Genomic DNA, 17109 nt, shown 5'->3' with positions numbered 1-17109 from the left:
AATATAAAAATACGGATGCAATACAGCACACGCGGTTGCTATTATGAGCGTCGTAGCGCGTATATTACACAGACGTACTAACATACACACAAACATTCGTAGGACGCTTGGTTTGAATTTTTTATACATACGTATGTATGCTATACTATGGCCTAGCCTATGTACGTACATATATATTTGTGTTCTGAACTTCCAGCAAAACAATGCTTATTAATATACACATATGCATCTACATACAACCGCACACACAGGCCACTCACTTTATTCCTGTAAATGCGTATGTCGTCCAAAGCTAAAATTCTATGCCTAGCGACTACAAGAACAAAATGCATTAATAGGCGCAGGCGTAGCGGCCATCATCCTAGTTGCCATAGCGCTGAACAGTCGCGGCGGCGCCGAACAGTTTCAACTATTGTACTGTGCAACAAAAACTCATCATCAAAAAATTGATTTATAAATTCGAGCTCATAGTTCTAAGAGCAAGTACTTTCATTCATAAAACGAGCCGCCCATATGCTAATTTTCTCGACAATTCGAAAATAGTCAATGTTGGAATATTTCGCGTAGAATTATTTGCCAATATTCAATTTTTGTCAAGTCGAGTGCCCGCGGCTCCGTAAATATGTTTGCACCCATATATGTATGTAAATATATGTTTCTAAATGCTCGACAACCGCAGCTGCCTGTTAAAGGTTACTGTACATTAGGCCGGGTCGATTTGTGCGAAGGCAAAAAAATCGCCCATTGCTCTGTGAAAATCATATTCTAGGGATCAGAATAAGAAATTTTGCCGAAGGAACCATACCTCTAAAACAATTTCTGATGTCCCCCAATATGGGTCGAACTTTTTAGTTTCTTTTCTATAACTCACATTCTTTCATTTACATATGTTCTGACTAAATAAATTTCTTAAGAGAAAAAATAGATAACATTATAAATAAATAAAAATAAAGAAAAAACATAGCCATTTAGCTGATTTTTTCATGTAAAGGCCAAAAATGGTAATATTTTGAAATTGGGGGACATCAGAATTCGTTTTAGAGGTATGGTTCCTTCGGCAAAGTTTCTTATTTTGATCCCTAGAATACGATTTTCATAGAGCAATGAGCGATTTTTAAATCGACCCGCCCTACTGTACATGCAATGCTGTGCCTATGAATGTGCGCTGTGCCTATGAATGCGCGCTGGATTTCTTGAGAAATTTTACCGTATGTTTTGCTGTGGCGAGGCACATATGTACATACACACAACATATATACATATATCCGCATATATACATACATATATAAATTCACAAATTTAAATTTGCTTATGCCATCCTTCTGTGTGACTGGTAATGAAGCATTTTCTATACATACATACATATACGTATATCTTTTTTCTTCTTCTTTTTGGTGTCGCTTTTTCGTTTCACTTTTTCTCAAATCACTCCCAACGATTCTAAAGAAGTTTTCACTTCAAAAAGAACTAAATAAGCGCTTAATATCATTAAAAATCGATAGTGCATCTCGTCTATCACGTAATATATTTGCTCTTAGTGCACAATATATAAATAATTACAATATTCAATCAAGAATTCTCGGAATGGTAGAACTCAAGGGTGTTGCATCAAGTTCTTCCCGAAATATTGCTGCTGAAATTATGAAAATATTGAGCAAATATGGTGTCGGTCTTAATCAAGTTGTGTACATCACATCTGATAATGGGGCAAACATGATTAAATCATCAAAAATTTTATCGCACTGCAGCGTTTTAAAAGAAGATAGAGACGATGTAGATGAAGCCAATGACGTAGAAATGTTTAATGACACATTAAAAATACAAATGGGAGACATTGAGACATTGAGATTTGCCGCTGTGCAGCACATACTGCTCAACTTTGCGCATTAGACGGCACTTAAGATCCTGTGATAAAAAGTTATTTAATGAACTGCCGAAATTTGACCAAGTACATAAAAAAAATCCAACGGTTACCGTGAAATTTTTGAACTAAAAAAATTAGCCCTACCTCAACTGGATTGCCCAACTAGATGGGGATCAACCTACAATATGATTAAAAACATATATAATTCCAAAGATGTATTAGTTAACATTGAGTCTGTAAAAAATAAATCGCAGGATGAAAACTTTGAACTGAACGATGACTTATGGGCTTTTATAAAAAGTTACTATACAGTTTTTGAACCACTTCAAAAAACTATTATTAAATTTCAAGCACAAGCATTGCATTATGGTGATTTCTATGCGCAATGGCTAAGATGCAAACTTTTAACAGAAAAAATTTTGCAAACACATGATGATTCGTTGTCTCACATAATTGGAAAAAATCTGCTTCGCAACATTGAAATTAGGGCGTCCAAGTTGCTAACAAATGATAGTCTAAACGCTTGTTTATTGTTGGATCCACGTTTCAATCACACCTTAACAGCAGATAAAAGAGCAGACGCAATCACCTATTGGAAAAAACTTTATGACAGACTAAAAGTAATGGGATGCATTAAATCCGACAAAACAAATTCGTTCAATAACACATCAGTCAGATTGAATGAAGAGCATCGCGAAGATGAAGACGAATATATAAATACATACCTTTGGCAAAACTTGGAGGCCAGAAATGACGATGACATCGATGTATACAGCAAAATTGAAAATTTGAAATTATCTTTTCAAAGAATCAGCACAAACGTACTCGAATTCTGGAAAGAGAGGCAATTCGCTGATCCGGAACTGTATGCGCTCACTAATATATGCTTTGCGGTACCTCCAACGCAGGTAATTACTTAGAGTCAAAATCAAAAGCTAGTTAAAAATACAATAATTTTTTTAATATCTAAAAAACGAGCAGAGTTCTAATGTCTCACTCGCGGTTCAAACATGTACATCTGTATGTGTACTTAAATTTGTATTTCTTTAATCTTTTTATCACCCATGATTGAGACGAACCAAAATATTTTGCTTTGCTCATATACATACCTACATATGAACACAAAAATATTTTGGTAGTGGCTGTTCTCGTACATGATAAGGCCGTAAAAATATGTGCAAAACAAGCGATGACAGGCAAATATCAAACAACAAACATCCATACACACACACATAAATACATATGTATTAGCAATCTTTAGGTCATACACAAACAGGAATGTACACATTTCTATATACATACAAATGTATGCATATTGTCAGTGTCCCAGTTCTACATCTTTCCCCTTTTGGTCTTTTGGTCAACTCATACGTGATTAATTAGGTTACCATTGAAAGGGCATTTTCATCCCTAAAGTTGATACTAACGGATAACCGCAACCGACTGGACCCAGATATGTTAGAGGACATCCTAATTGTTAAGCTAAACCCGATGTATTTAGATAAAGCAGTTAACGTTTTTTTAACATATCGCTAATTTCCGCCCACGCCCCAACGGAAGAGAAGGACGATGCGATCAAAGATTCTTTCTATGAGCGCCTGGAACGTTCCTATGAGCGCTGCCCCCGCCACGACATAAAAATCGTGCTTGGCGACTTCAACGCCTTCAGCCTGCACAACGAAACATCCGGTAACGGACAGAGGCTGATCGACTTCGCCGGGGCCCGAAACATAGTAGTCTGCAGCACCAGATTCCAGCATAAGAAGATTCACCAAGTCACCTGGCTGTCTCCTGATCGAAAAACACGAAACCAGATCGATCATGTTGTGATAGATAGAAGACACGCTTCTAGTGTATTAGATGTACGTACGATCCGAGGACCCAACATCGACTCGGATCACTACCTGGTTGCAGCCAAACTGCGCACACGCCTCTGTGCAGCAAAAAACGTGCATCTACCTACGCAAAGAATGTTCGACATCGAAAAGCTGCAATCACAACAGACAGCCAGAAGATTCGCCACTCGACTCTCACTCCTGCTCTCAGAGAGTACTGCCCAACAAACCGGCATCCACGAACAATGGAGCAACATTTCTCGTTCTCTACGTACCGCCGCCGAAGAAGAAATTGGATTCCAGCGAGCCCGAAAAAACAATTGGTACGACGAGGAATGTCATGCTGCCGCAGAAAGAAAGGATGCCGCCTATAGAGCCACGCTGCGATCGGGCGCAACGCGAGCCATGTGGGATCGCTACAGAGAGCTGAAAAAGGAAGAGAGACGTATTATCCGAAAGAAGAAACGAGAGACCGAAATACGTGAGTGCGAAAAGCTTGAGATGCTGGCCAACAGGAACAACGCCCGAAAATTCTACCAGAAAGTTCGGCGGCTTACAGAAGGTTTTAAGACCGGGGCGTTTTCTCGTAAGAACAAAGACGGCGAACTGGTGACTGACGTACAGAGCAACCTTAAATTATGGAGGGAACACTTCTCGAACCTATTAAACAGTGACAGCTGCGCATGTCACCGAGAAAGTGAAGATCCCGATACCCCAATCGTTGACGACGGAATTGTCGTTCCGCTACCCGATCATGACGAGGTGAGAATAGCGATAACGCGGCTAAAGAACAACAAAGCCGCGGGCGCCGACGGACTGCGGGGTGAGCTATTCAAACATGGCGGCGAGGAGCTGGTAAGGTGCATGCATCAGCTTCTATGCAAAATATGGTCGGATGAAAGCATGCCTGCCGATTGGAATTTAAGTATGCTCTGCCCAATCCATAAGAAGGGCGATCCTGCAATTTGTGCCAATTACTGCGGGATTAGTCTTCTAAATATCGCCTATAAGGTTCTAGCGAGCGTATTGTGTGAAAGGCTGAAGCCCACCGTCAACCAACTGATTGGACCTTATCAGTGTGGCTTCAGACCTGGAAAGTCTACCATCGACCAAATATTCTCAATACGCCAAATCTTCGAAAAGACCCAGGATCAGGAGGAAGATGAAGAATATGACGAAGATATTGAACTTGATGTGATTACTTCTGACGAAGAATATATTAAAATAGAAGAAAACTAAGTTCAAACAAGTTTTTCTTTCTTCTTAGAACACATATATGCAGTTTAAAAATGTACCTAAGCCATTTTGGAAGGGAATTATCCACCCAGACAAATTTAATATAAAAACAAAGAAATAATTTAATTAATTTTAAATAAATACTTATTGTTTAAGAATGCACAAATTCGCGAAATAAATGAAATATATGGAAACACAAATTTACTAATATATATTATAAACTGTCAAATTATTTTAAAGATCATGTTCAGGGCGGAGGTGTAGGCGTAATCGAATGAAAAATAAACAAAAACCTAAATTCTACTTTAATCTACGTGAATGACCGCAAAAATTTTAGTCATTATCTTTAAATTTGTGATTTATGCCAAAAAAATTTAAAAAAACCCCATAGTGCTTTGTTCAAGTAAACAAAAGTTAAGGAATAATGAAATCAAAAGAGTGCCATGAGTTTTGTGAAATTTGTATTTCTACCAAATGCGGTTTCGGGGCTGAGGTTGCATTCGCCGATAACTGCATTATAAAACGTATGTATTTGTAGGAAATGTCTACAGTTTCCTTCGATACTCGGCTTGAAGAAGTCGGTTTTAAAATACAGTGCAGAGTTACAGAGTTTTCTGTAACAGTAACATATTTTTGGAAATAGTTTTAATTTGGAACTAACAAAACATGGGATTTGTTAAAAATATATTAGCACTTATTACTTGTGGTTTGAGTGTTTTGGGTTCGGTTGCAGTAGGTAAGATGTGTGTTGTAAAATCTTCGGAAGCAAATTCATACTTGGAACTGTGATGTTTTATTTATAGCCTTATCAATAAAAATGTTTATATGCTGGTGTAATTTATATGTTTTAATTTGTGTGTGCGTATGTTAGTATTTCATTTTTCCCTCTTCTGTTTCTTTGAATTTGAATTTTCATATAAATAAACTTGTAAACAATTGCACCTTGCCGAGGTTGACCTATAGTTGAATTCGTGGAAGTATAGACAAAAGTTTCTTCGAATATATTTGCTAAAAAAATATATCTATCAAGGCTCGGTCAACCTCGGTGTACTTCATACTTTTATGGCCGTAGACAAAACAGTTGGATTTTTACTTGTTATTTGAGCTTTAAAATTTTATAAACATGTATTTTAGTGTCTCGACCCTTAAGTGTGAGAACGATCTTCGTAGTGCTTTTCTTGTTATTGGATTGATGTGTCTCTAATAAACCCGCATCTGATCCCAATGTATTCCAAGTGTAGTGTATTTCTATTACTGAGCATTAGCAAAAGAGTAATTATTTTGTAATGAAGAGATGGAGCAAAACCAATGTGACTTTAGTCCTGGTAAGTCTATCATCGACCAGATTTTCGTAATATGCTAAACTTTAGAGAAGGCCTTAGAAAAACAATGAACACAAATTACCAATTACCGATTTTAAAGTCAGCTAAAATCGCGGCCACTGTAGCCGAATGCGTGACTACCATTCGGTAGTACCACAGGTTCGAAACCCCGAATATGATACATCATTTGTTGAAAAATATCAAGACGTACACCGTAAAAAAAGCGCGCGGAAGCATTTTGCCGAGAGTAAACGCGAAAAAAGAAAATCAGTAATGGCTTTCAAACGTAATAGTGTGATTGCATTATATTTGGCTGGAAAATCACAACCAGCGATTGTTCGTGAGCTCGAGCACCTTAAAGTAAATAAAGTTTTTGTTTATCGCTTCATTACTCGTTACAATGATACTGGTAGCATGACGAAACGTCATGGAGGTGGTCATTAAAAGATTGCAACGTCCCGTGAAATGATTCAAAAAGTGAAGAAGCGAATTGAGCGAAATCCCCGACGAAGTACCAATAAAATGGCGAAAGAACTGAAAATATATAATATAAAATATATATATATAAAATAGTAGTGGCCGTCACATAGTGAAAAATGATCTCACAGTCAAGCCTTACAAGATCCAAAAGGCGCCGCATGATCTCACACCAAACCAGCAACAAGTCAGACTTGAGAGAACGAAGGAGTTGCTTCGCTTGGCCGAAAGCGGTCAATTTCCCAACATTAAGTTTACCGACGAGAAAATTTTTCGTAAACTCCCAAAAAGATAGAGTTTATTTGACCGACCGTTCTCACGATAATATCAGTCATCGATTGGCCACCAGGAGGCAGCAGCCGCTGTAACCGCAGATGGGCGCTCTCCAATCGTTTTCATCGAACCTGGTGTCAAGGTAAATGTGAAATATTATCGAGAAAGTATTGTGGAGAATGCTTTGAAGTCGTGGGCAGACAAACATTTCGGTGGCAGACCATGGACGTTTCAACAGGATTCGGCAAAGCTCGAGTGAACTAAGAATGGCTAAAAATTTGTATTGTTTTCGCATATTTTTTACTTTGAATTGAAATAAAAAAATTTTCAAAACTAAATGTTTGGCCCTTTTAATTGATTACACTTCTACTCAAGAGACGAGTTACGCTAAAATCATGAGTAAGGTCCAAAGAATATCCTTTTTATGCATATCTGACGCTTTAAGGATTACCCAAACAATTCGCTGGAAGTGTTAATCCACCTGCCTGCACTAAATCTTGTAGGGAAACACGTGGCCGTGTCCTCAGCGCTTAGACGTAAAAGTATGGCGCTATGGAAAGACCAGCAGTTTGCCACGCCTCAATTCTCATCATCTCAATTCTCTCATCTGAATGGTCAGAAACAAGAAATGGACTCCTCTATTCATAGACTCACCTTCGACAAACTCTTCAATAACGGCATACCGTCAAGATAAGAGCGGCAAATATCAAGAGGAAAAGTGGAAAAGAGGAACGCGAAGCAATTAGGACTTGAACTAACTGTTCGACCACCAGACCACTGCAGCTACGTCTATCAAGCAGAAGTTCTAACTATAAATGGAGTGGCTACGTACATATCTAAAAAGGCTAAAGCCCTAAATTGGTATCGTATTCAAGGTCAGCCTTATTTGGGTTCCGGCGAATAGAGAAATTAGGGGAAATTGGAACCCCGATGAGGTAGACAGGAAAGGTACTACTCTTCAACTGCTTAGTGATAGAAGAACTGTTGGGATATATACATATGTATGAGGGAAACAGCGTTTACAAAAGTCACATACAGTTCAAAAACAATTGAATTTAGCGTGAAAACTTTACTTAATCCTATATATTGTTGCTGTTTAGTATTTAGTTGATCCGCCGTTAGCATCAATAATTTCTTGACTTTGTCAGTTCTGCAGACGTTATACTGTTCCTAACTTCTATCATGCGCTCTTTGAGTACAACACTACAAGAAACCTGATTGCTTCTAACTTTCCATCGGTGCCAAATATATAAAACTTTTATTCATTAGTAAACAAATATGCATCTCTTTTTTTATGTGCTTGCATATTCCAAGAAAAGTTTGCAGTTTTTGTCAGAAATGATAGGCTTTTTGCGTGGTGTACTGTTGTGGAAACCGTTATTGTTCAAAGTTCCTCGAATTGCTCTTACTTGGCCACGCTTATCTGATGTATTTTCTCAAGAGAGAGAAAAATATCCAAAAAAGTACATGAACGCAAAACCAGTAACAATTTGTAAGTTTGACGAACAGCTGATTAAATTGTTGGCAGGAAAATTCACAAATATTAAAAAAAATTTCACTTGATCTACCTCGTATTAAATTAAAAGAATAAAAATAAAGCAAATAAAACGCAAAATAACGACCTTCGGAATCATATGATTTCATTTTGTCCACAATAATTTCTTCCACTTCATCATCGCTGTCAGATGAAGAACATTCCATTAGCAACTTCAATTCGCAAATTTTAATTCGTGTTTATCTTTATTTTGCGTTCAGCTGTGTTTCTCACTTGCAAATTCTTACTAAAACTTGCAACATCTCTTCAAAATTAAATTCCATTTTGCTCTCTCACTTTCTCCTACTTTGCAAGTTTTTTCGGTACATGAACACCAAAACTTGACATCAGGTCAGTCCATAAGTTCATGCGTTTTTCAAAGGTGATTTTAAGATCTTTAAAGTATTTATTAATCAACAATATATTTTTCTTCATTATTTACAATGTCTTCCCAACGTTTAGGCAAATTTTTAATTCCCTGCTCAAAAAATTATTTGTCCTTGGAGCCAAAATACGCTTCGATATCCCTTTTTATAGCTTCTTTTGAGGAGTAGTTCTTGTTACTCATATGGGATTGAAGTCCACGGAAAAGGTGATAAACACAAGGTGCAATATTCGGAGAGTATGGTGGATGCGGCATTAGCTCCCATACGAGCTCGTTCAGCTTGCCTAATGTTTGCCTTGCGGTATGAGGTCTTTCGTTGTCGTCGAAACAAAACTTTGCGTCAATTCACCAAAGACGGTCGATTTTTTTTAAGTGCCTCATTAAGGTTTGATAGGTGATGGGAATAATAGTCAGCAGTTATCGTCTAGTTTGGTTCCAGAAGTTCATAATAAACAATACCGGTCATATCCCACCAAATAGACAGGAGAATCTTCTTGGGGTGAATGCCATCTCTAGGGGTCGGGGTCGGTTCTGGTGTCTCATCTTTATCTAACCATTGGCGTTTGCGAACAGGATTATTTTAAAGGACCCATTTTTCATCAGCAGTAACGATACGGTTCAAAAAACTTTCATTTTTAAGCCGTTGCAGCAGCTGAGAACACACATTCACTCTCTGCTCAAAGTTGGCGACGGAAAGTCTATGGAGAACCCATTTTCCCAGCTTTGAAACCTTTCCCAACTGAACCAGGTGCCTGTGAACTGTTCCATGCGATGAATTTAACATCTGAGCTATCATATCGACTGTCAAATTTTGCTTAGCTTCCACGAGTTCGAGCAAGGCGTCGGAGTTAAAGACTTCAGGACGTAATCACCGAAATTTACCTCGAAATTGTTGGTAAATTTATTAAAACTGAACCGAAATCATCATGGAAATTCATGGAATCGTAGTTGAATATCTCTAAAACATGAATTTATCGCGTTTTAACTGATCATTTGGACTTACGAAAGGTCTGTGCACGTTTCATTCCGCAAAAGTTAACTGATCACCAAAAATTGTTAAGAATTCATCACTCAAAAGATCTCATTAATGAGGCGAGAAAAGACGCGAACTTCCTTTACAACATTTGAACTGGGGATGGAACATGGTGTTTCCAACACGAATCTGAAATTAATCGTCAAAGTGCCGAATGGAAGGCTCCAGGTGAGCCACCTCCCAAAAAATCGTGTTTGGAGAAGTCAAAAATCAAGTCGATGCTCATTTGTGTTTACAATTCGAGGGAGTTGTCCACAAGGAGTTCGTGCCAACGGGTCAAACCGTCAATGGAATTTTCTATCTTGGCATTCGTCGAATTCGCCATGAATACCGCGGAGGAGGAAGCTGACGCTTATTGCATGATAATGCACCATCGCATCGATCCACTCTTGTGACTGATTTTCTGGCTAGACATCGCATTTTAACCATCAATCACTCACCGTATTCGCCTGATATGGCTCCCTGTGACTTCTATCTATTCGGAAAATTGAAACTGGCCATGAAAGGAAAACGTTTTGCGTCCGCAGAGACCATCCAAAAGGCTTGTACCGCAAAACAGTGTATCGAGGCCAGAGGGGACTATTTTGAATAAACAAACTCGAAGTTATCAAAACAAATCTCCTGTCGTTTCTGTTGTATCTCAGACTTGTTTATTTTGGACTTCACCTTGTAGTTATATCTGTATATTTAAATGTTTATAAGCTCAGTGTGAACATATACACACATACATGTATATAAGCATTCAAATTGCAAAAAGTTTCTGACTGAAATCGCGGCCAACCGTGTGGATACATCGAGTGAAACAAATGAATCAAGAGATCGTTTTTTTTATTATTATTTTACATATTATTATTATTATTTTAATGTGATAGCGGTGGTTCTCGTACCCCTTTATCAATTCCCGCGCTTTAAAAAGAATTTCATTTTTATTGTAGTTGCCAGAAGTTATAATTTTTTAGCAGGAAATGATCATATACTTTTTAGTGTTACTATCTCCCTAAGAGTGAACTTTTTTTTTGACAAGTTTACTATATTTAGTCAGAGGAATATGGGGTTGTATCTTTTATTTCAATTTATAACTTTACATCTCTATATTTATATCACGGCAGAGTCTGTCTACTACTTCAAAAATACTTAATCACATACATATGTACTTAATTGGTTTATTTTATATTTAAACAGAAACAAATTATGGAGCCTGTCAGACACCAAACAGAACACCTGGTGATTGCGTGGTATTACAATCTTGCACTGTTCTATATACCTTGGCTTTAAAACCTAATTTGAAGAATGATGAATTAATATTTTTAAAAAGGAGTAAATGCGGGACGATTGGCAAAAATCCACTGGTATGTCCATTCAAAGACAATTATAAAATAAAAAAATAGTACTAGTTTTAGAGTAATGTTATAGGTTTTCTATTTTATTATTATTTGAATAGGTGTGCTGCCCTAAGCCTACTAATATACCTCAAAATCCACCTAGTGTCAAAACATCAGGTAACTACATATATTTACATATATTCGCATATGCATTGACTTCTACTTTAAAGGGTGATTTTAAATTGAAATAAAACAACAAAAATTCAAATTGATTGGGCAATCTTTATTATTTTTGAGTAGAACCATTCATGACATTTAGTTTTTAAAGATAATCACTTTCAAATGAATAACTTTAGTAATCTTGGCTTCCAATGCCTCAATCAGAGCTGGTTTATTCACAAATCATTTAGACTTTACATAAATCCCACAAATAAAAGTCCAAAGGTGGCAATTTAAGCCCAAATAGGGCAATTTTGCTTATTGACCTAGCCATTAAGCCCAAAATGGGCCTCTTCGCTGAGTTGGCCTGAGGGCGCGATGAACACTTTTCACAGAGCGCAGATTTTCGTAATATAATTTTAGTCTTACAGCCGCGCCCAAAGGACCAAGTAATAATATTACTTTTTTATTATTTTTTGATTGGCTGATGTTTTGTAAAATTAATTGTGTTCAATTCAAAGAAAATTATACGAGAGCTTCTCACGAATAAGTTCTAAGTATTCATTAAGTATTTTATTCACTATCTGAAACTTAATTTCACAAAATTTCGTTTGCTAAGACTGTTTATTCTAATATATACATTCTGTCAAAAAAGTACCGGCAATTGTTCAATAAAACGCAAAATAATTGTTTAATCATCAAAATTTATTTTCTCGCCCTCAAAAGACGCTCCATTCGAAGCAATTCACATATGCCCACTATTAGTCCACTCATCAAAGCACCTTTTAAACGCGTTTGAAGATATCTTCTTCAGCTCCTTCAGCGAATTCTCTTTAATGGCCTCTATCGACTCAAAGCGGCGTCCACGGAGTGGCAATTTAAGTTTTGGTAAAAGGAAAAAGTCACAGGGGGCTAAATCCGTCTGTTCGATGAAATTTGTCGAGTTTTGGTAAAAAAAAAATGTTTACAATATGAATCTTGTGAGACGGTACATTATCATGGTGCAAGATCCATGGGTTTTCTTTCCACAAATTGGGCCGCTTCCTACGCACATTCTCTCTCAAACGTAGTATAACTTCCCAATAACATTATTTATTTACCGTGGAACTATTCAACGAATTCCCAGTCAGTACCTGTTATGATGCGCTGGATAAACCTGTGGTCCGAATTCACTTGCTCAAGCATGTCTTCAGCCACCTTCTTTCGATGATTTTTTTTAAAGGAATTCAACTCTATTGGAACGTGTCGAGCAGCCACGCATCTTGGCGTCTCATACCCAATTGATGATGTAAAATGTTACGAGTTGATTCGTGAGACACGCTAAGGTCACGAGCTACCTCCCTGGAACTTAAATGATGGTTTTCCAGCACCATTTCCTTAACGCGTGTTTTCAAATGGACAAATCCTGATATTTTTTTGACAGAATGTAAATAATTAACCGATATGAGTAAAAATTTATGAAGTTGGCCAACATTTTTTGGAATGTGTAGTTGATTTTGAATTATTTTATATGGAAAACTGTGTCTTACATATCTACTTCGTACTTTTCAATAAGTGTAGATTAACAGTAAGTCCAGTGCTCTTACGGAGCATGCTGTTTTTATACAAAATAGAAAGGAGGGGCCCTCCATTTATTGGCCCAGAGCCATTTTGTGATCTTGGAAAGAGTAACTTCTCCTCTGTTATAGAGGAAGTAGAGGACGATACTGGAACAATCTAAAGGGTTTATCGCAATCAAAATCAATTATAGGTAGCTTTAGCCTAAACCGATTTAAAGAGAGTATGGAATTAAATAAGAAGCACTGTAGAATCATCACAAAAATTCTCCCTACGAATTCAACGCATTCGAAAGACGCAATCTTGTTTTTTATCATTCTTTCAAAGGAAATGCAAAAGCAAATGAATCAGAAAAATGCAAGCCCATGCACCTATGCAGGAAAAAACACTGTCATCCAAATATCACATGCAACAATTTTACAAAAAACAACACCGAAAACTTAAAAATATTAGGTATCGAATTTAATAAAAGATATAAATGGGAAGCCCACATTTCAAAACTTGTCAACTCACCAAATAAACGTTTGAACATAATAAAATGCCTTGCAAGCCCAAAACTTCTCGTTAACACTAGTTCAATCATTGCCGCTACCAAATCTTGAATCGTATCAAAAATTTATTACGGATTATACCTTTTTGACTACTCACCTAAAACAAATATCAACAAACTCAACTCATTACTAAACTCTGCTATACGAACCGCCTTAGGCACATACCGTACTACTCCGATTAGCAACATGACGTTTGACACAGGCATACCGTTAATACAAATGAGGGAGTTTACCACACAAAAACTATGCAAAAACCTAATCATTAATGAGCAGTCAAACTTTCCAAACTAACACACAAAATAATAATTTCTAAACAAAAACATATTTACGATTCAATCAACACTCAATCGCATAAGAGAAAAATCCCTGGAATTAGATATTCCCATTAATAATAAACCTAAGATTAAAACCCGATTTCCTGGATGGCATTTTCAATTCCATTTTCCATTTCAATGCCATAGATACATCACTCCACCAGTAAAAAAAAGACAATACGCATTAAAAATATTTCATCTCTTATTACTTAAAAAACAATTCAAACTAATTTTCACAGACGGTTCAAAAAAACGCAAACCAAACAAGTTTACAAGTTAAAAAATGTAAACAATAATAATTATTATATAGACTTCATAAGAAACTGCTTATCAAAACTCAAAAATAATATCGAAAGGACACGCCAAAATCAAGGGCAACGAACTAGCAGATTTAGCAGCAAAAAAGCACAAAACCGCCCCCTAACTATGTCTCTAAAACTCCTACACACAGTTATTAAAAGTCATATAACAAAAATATTCAAAAATAAGCAACACTCCACATTCGAAAAAATAATAAGCTGGTACAAATTTATGTTTTTTTACTTCACCTAATATATACCTACAGGTATTGGATGCTTACTCGTATTATCCATAAAGGTGAATTCACCGTTCTTAACCCAACAATTTTATTTGGTAATTTTCCATATGTTTTTCCACGAAAAAAAAATGTGACGATTTTGATTTCTTGTCTGGGCGATTTGATGATTAAAATTGCCTTAATATCATTTTCTATGGGTTTAGCAGCGGCCGCCAAATGGGTTGGTGAGTGACTACCACTCGGAAGTGCACAAGTTCGAATCTCCGGGCATGAAACACCAAACAAAAGGAGCTCTTTCTAACAACGGTTGCCCTTCGGCAGGCAATGGCAAAACTCCGAGTGTGTTTCTGCATTGAGAAAGGTCCTAATAACAAATTCTGTGAAGTAGAGGTATTGATACCCGACCACTTCAAAGATGGTTTATAAAAAATATCACGAAGATTTTTGAGTATTTCAATATTTTATTAAAAATTAAATAAATCCAATTGTTCCCGTGTGAAATATAAGAAAATATAAAATATAAACTATCTCATTCTCAAATAAGAAGGAAAAAACCATAGAAAATCTAAAAATTCACACAACAAAAGTGTTGATACTCTGCAATAAAGTAAAAGAAAAATTACATTTAATATCTAGTAGGGTATCCTCGTAATTTAGTCAGTCGGTATTTTAGTCGGTCAGGCATTGAGTGAATCAAGTTTTTTGTATAATCCGAATTTTTATTTTGCCATTCGACTTGGAGCAAGCTTTTAAGTTGATTTTTGTGAGTTATGTGGTGTTTCCTTAATGGTTTTTGCAAATGATCTCATAAATGCTCTATAGGGTTCATAACTGGATTCTGTGGAGGCGTTGATAACAATTGAGGTACTTTATGTATTAGCGACATCTTCACTATGTGCGTGGAGTGTTGTCCTGCTGGAAATAAAATCCACAAGACAATCCAATTTTTTCAGCACTTTGTAACAAGGATTTTTAAATATAAAGGGGTTTCCAATAACAGGTGTTAGGTGTTAAACAGGGGAGATGATTAACGATTTTTTATGGCCTGAATTGGATGGTATTGATCAGAACAACGTTTATTTTCAACAAGACGGCGCTACGTGCCCGACAAGCAACGAAAGCATTGATCTTTTACGGGAAAAGTTTCCGGACCGTGTTATCTCTCGAAGAGGTGATCACAATTGGCCACCGAGATCTTGTGATTTAACACCTTGTGATTTTTTTCTTTGGGACCACGTGAAAGAGAAAGTCCACACCAACAGCCCAGGATCGATTCAAGACCTCAAAGATGGAATTCGTGAGTCTATCGAAGACATAGGGCAACCACTTTGCAATTCGGTTATGGAAAATTTCATGAAAAGAATATTATCCTGTAAGCGTGGTCGTGGTGGTAATTTGTTTGATGTTATTTCCCACTATTAACGGCATACCTTCTTCTTTATAAAGAAACACCCAATCATTTATATTATTATAAAAAATAGCGTTTTTCTTTGAATATCAAAATAACACCTTTTATTGAAAAACCCTTTACTTCTTTTGTCATTAAAAAATAGTATTTTTCTTTGAATATCAAAATAACAACTTTTAATTGAAAAAAAGAGGTTGTCTGCAAAGTCGGTTAACTGACGATAGTTTAACGTGATAACGTCATAAGAAAATACTGATTGAATGGTTGCATTTTTCAAAAGAAAATTTTAATTTTATTTGTTTGATACATATTTTGTATGGATATAGAGAATGAGTTAACATTAACATAACATATACTTTAACATAACATAACATAACATAACATAACATAACATAACATAACATAACATAACATAACATAACATAACATGACATAACACAACACAACACAACACAACACAACACATCATAACATAACATAACATAACATAACATAACATAACATAACATAACATAACATAACATAACATAACATAACATAACATAACATAACATAACATAACATAACATAACATAACATAACATAACATAACATAACATAACATAACATAACATAACATAACATAACATAACATAACATAACATAACATAACATAACATAACATAACATAACATAACATAACATAACATAACATAACATAACATAACATAACATAACATAACATAACATAACATAACATAACATAACATAACATAACATAACATAACATAACATAACATAACATAACATAACATAACATAACATAACATAACATAACATAACATAACATAACATAACATAACATAACATAACATAACATAACATAACATAACATAACATAACCTAACATAACATAACATAACATAACATAACATAACATAACATAACATAACATAACATAACATAACATAACATAACATAACATAACATAACATAACATAACATAACATAACATAACATAACATAACATAACATAACATAACATAACATAACATAACATAACATAACATAACATAACATAACATAACATAACATAACATAACATAACATAACATAACATAACATAACGTAACATAACATAACATAACATAACATAACATAACATAACAAATTACCCCGTATTAAAGCACTTATCAACAGCTTTCATTTGATACCCATATTGTACATACACAACCAAAGGTTACCCGGGTCCACGTTTTGACCTATATCTCGAGACCCCAGTCATGGAGCGGCATGAAAAATACTCTGTACTAAAGCATTCA

At 35.9% G+C, this 17109-nt stretch overlaps 1 protein-coding gene across 1 annotated transcript in view; it reads left to right on the top strand.

The window, feature by feature from the left end:
- Positions 1–5481: 5481 nt before the first annotated feature.
- Positions 5482–17109, top strand: part of LOC129247777 (serine protease easter-like) — a 31442-nt gene continuing 19814 nt past the window's right edge. The window contains exons 1-3 of the mRNA XM_054887077.1: positions 5482–5671; positions 11142–11308; positions 11401–11458. Coding sequence (XP_054743052.1) covers positions 5602–5671; positions 11142–11308; positions 11401–11458 — 295 coding nt within the window. The 5' untranslated portion in view covers positions 5482–5601. The remainder of the gene's footprint in view (positions 5672–11141; positions 11309–11400; positions 11459–17109) is intronic.

Source organism: Anastrepha obliqua, chromosome 5 (genome assembly GCF_027943255.1).
Source record: "Anastrepha obliqua isolate idAnaObli1 chromosome 5, idAnaObli1_1.0, whole genome shotgun sequence".
Taxonomy (NCBI): domain Eukaryota; kingdom Metazoa; phylum Arthropoda; class Insecta; order Diptera; family Tephritidae; genus Anastrepha; species Anastrepha obliqua.
The sequence above is the reverse complement of the archived record's forward strand: the minus strand, read 5'-3'. Positions and strand labels throughout refer to the sequence as shown.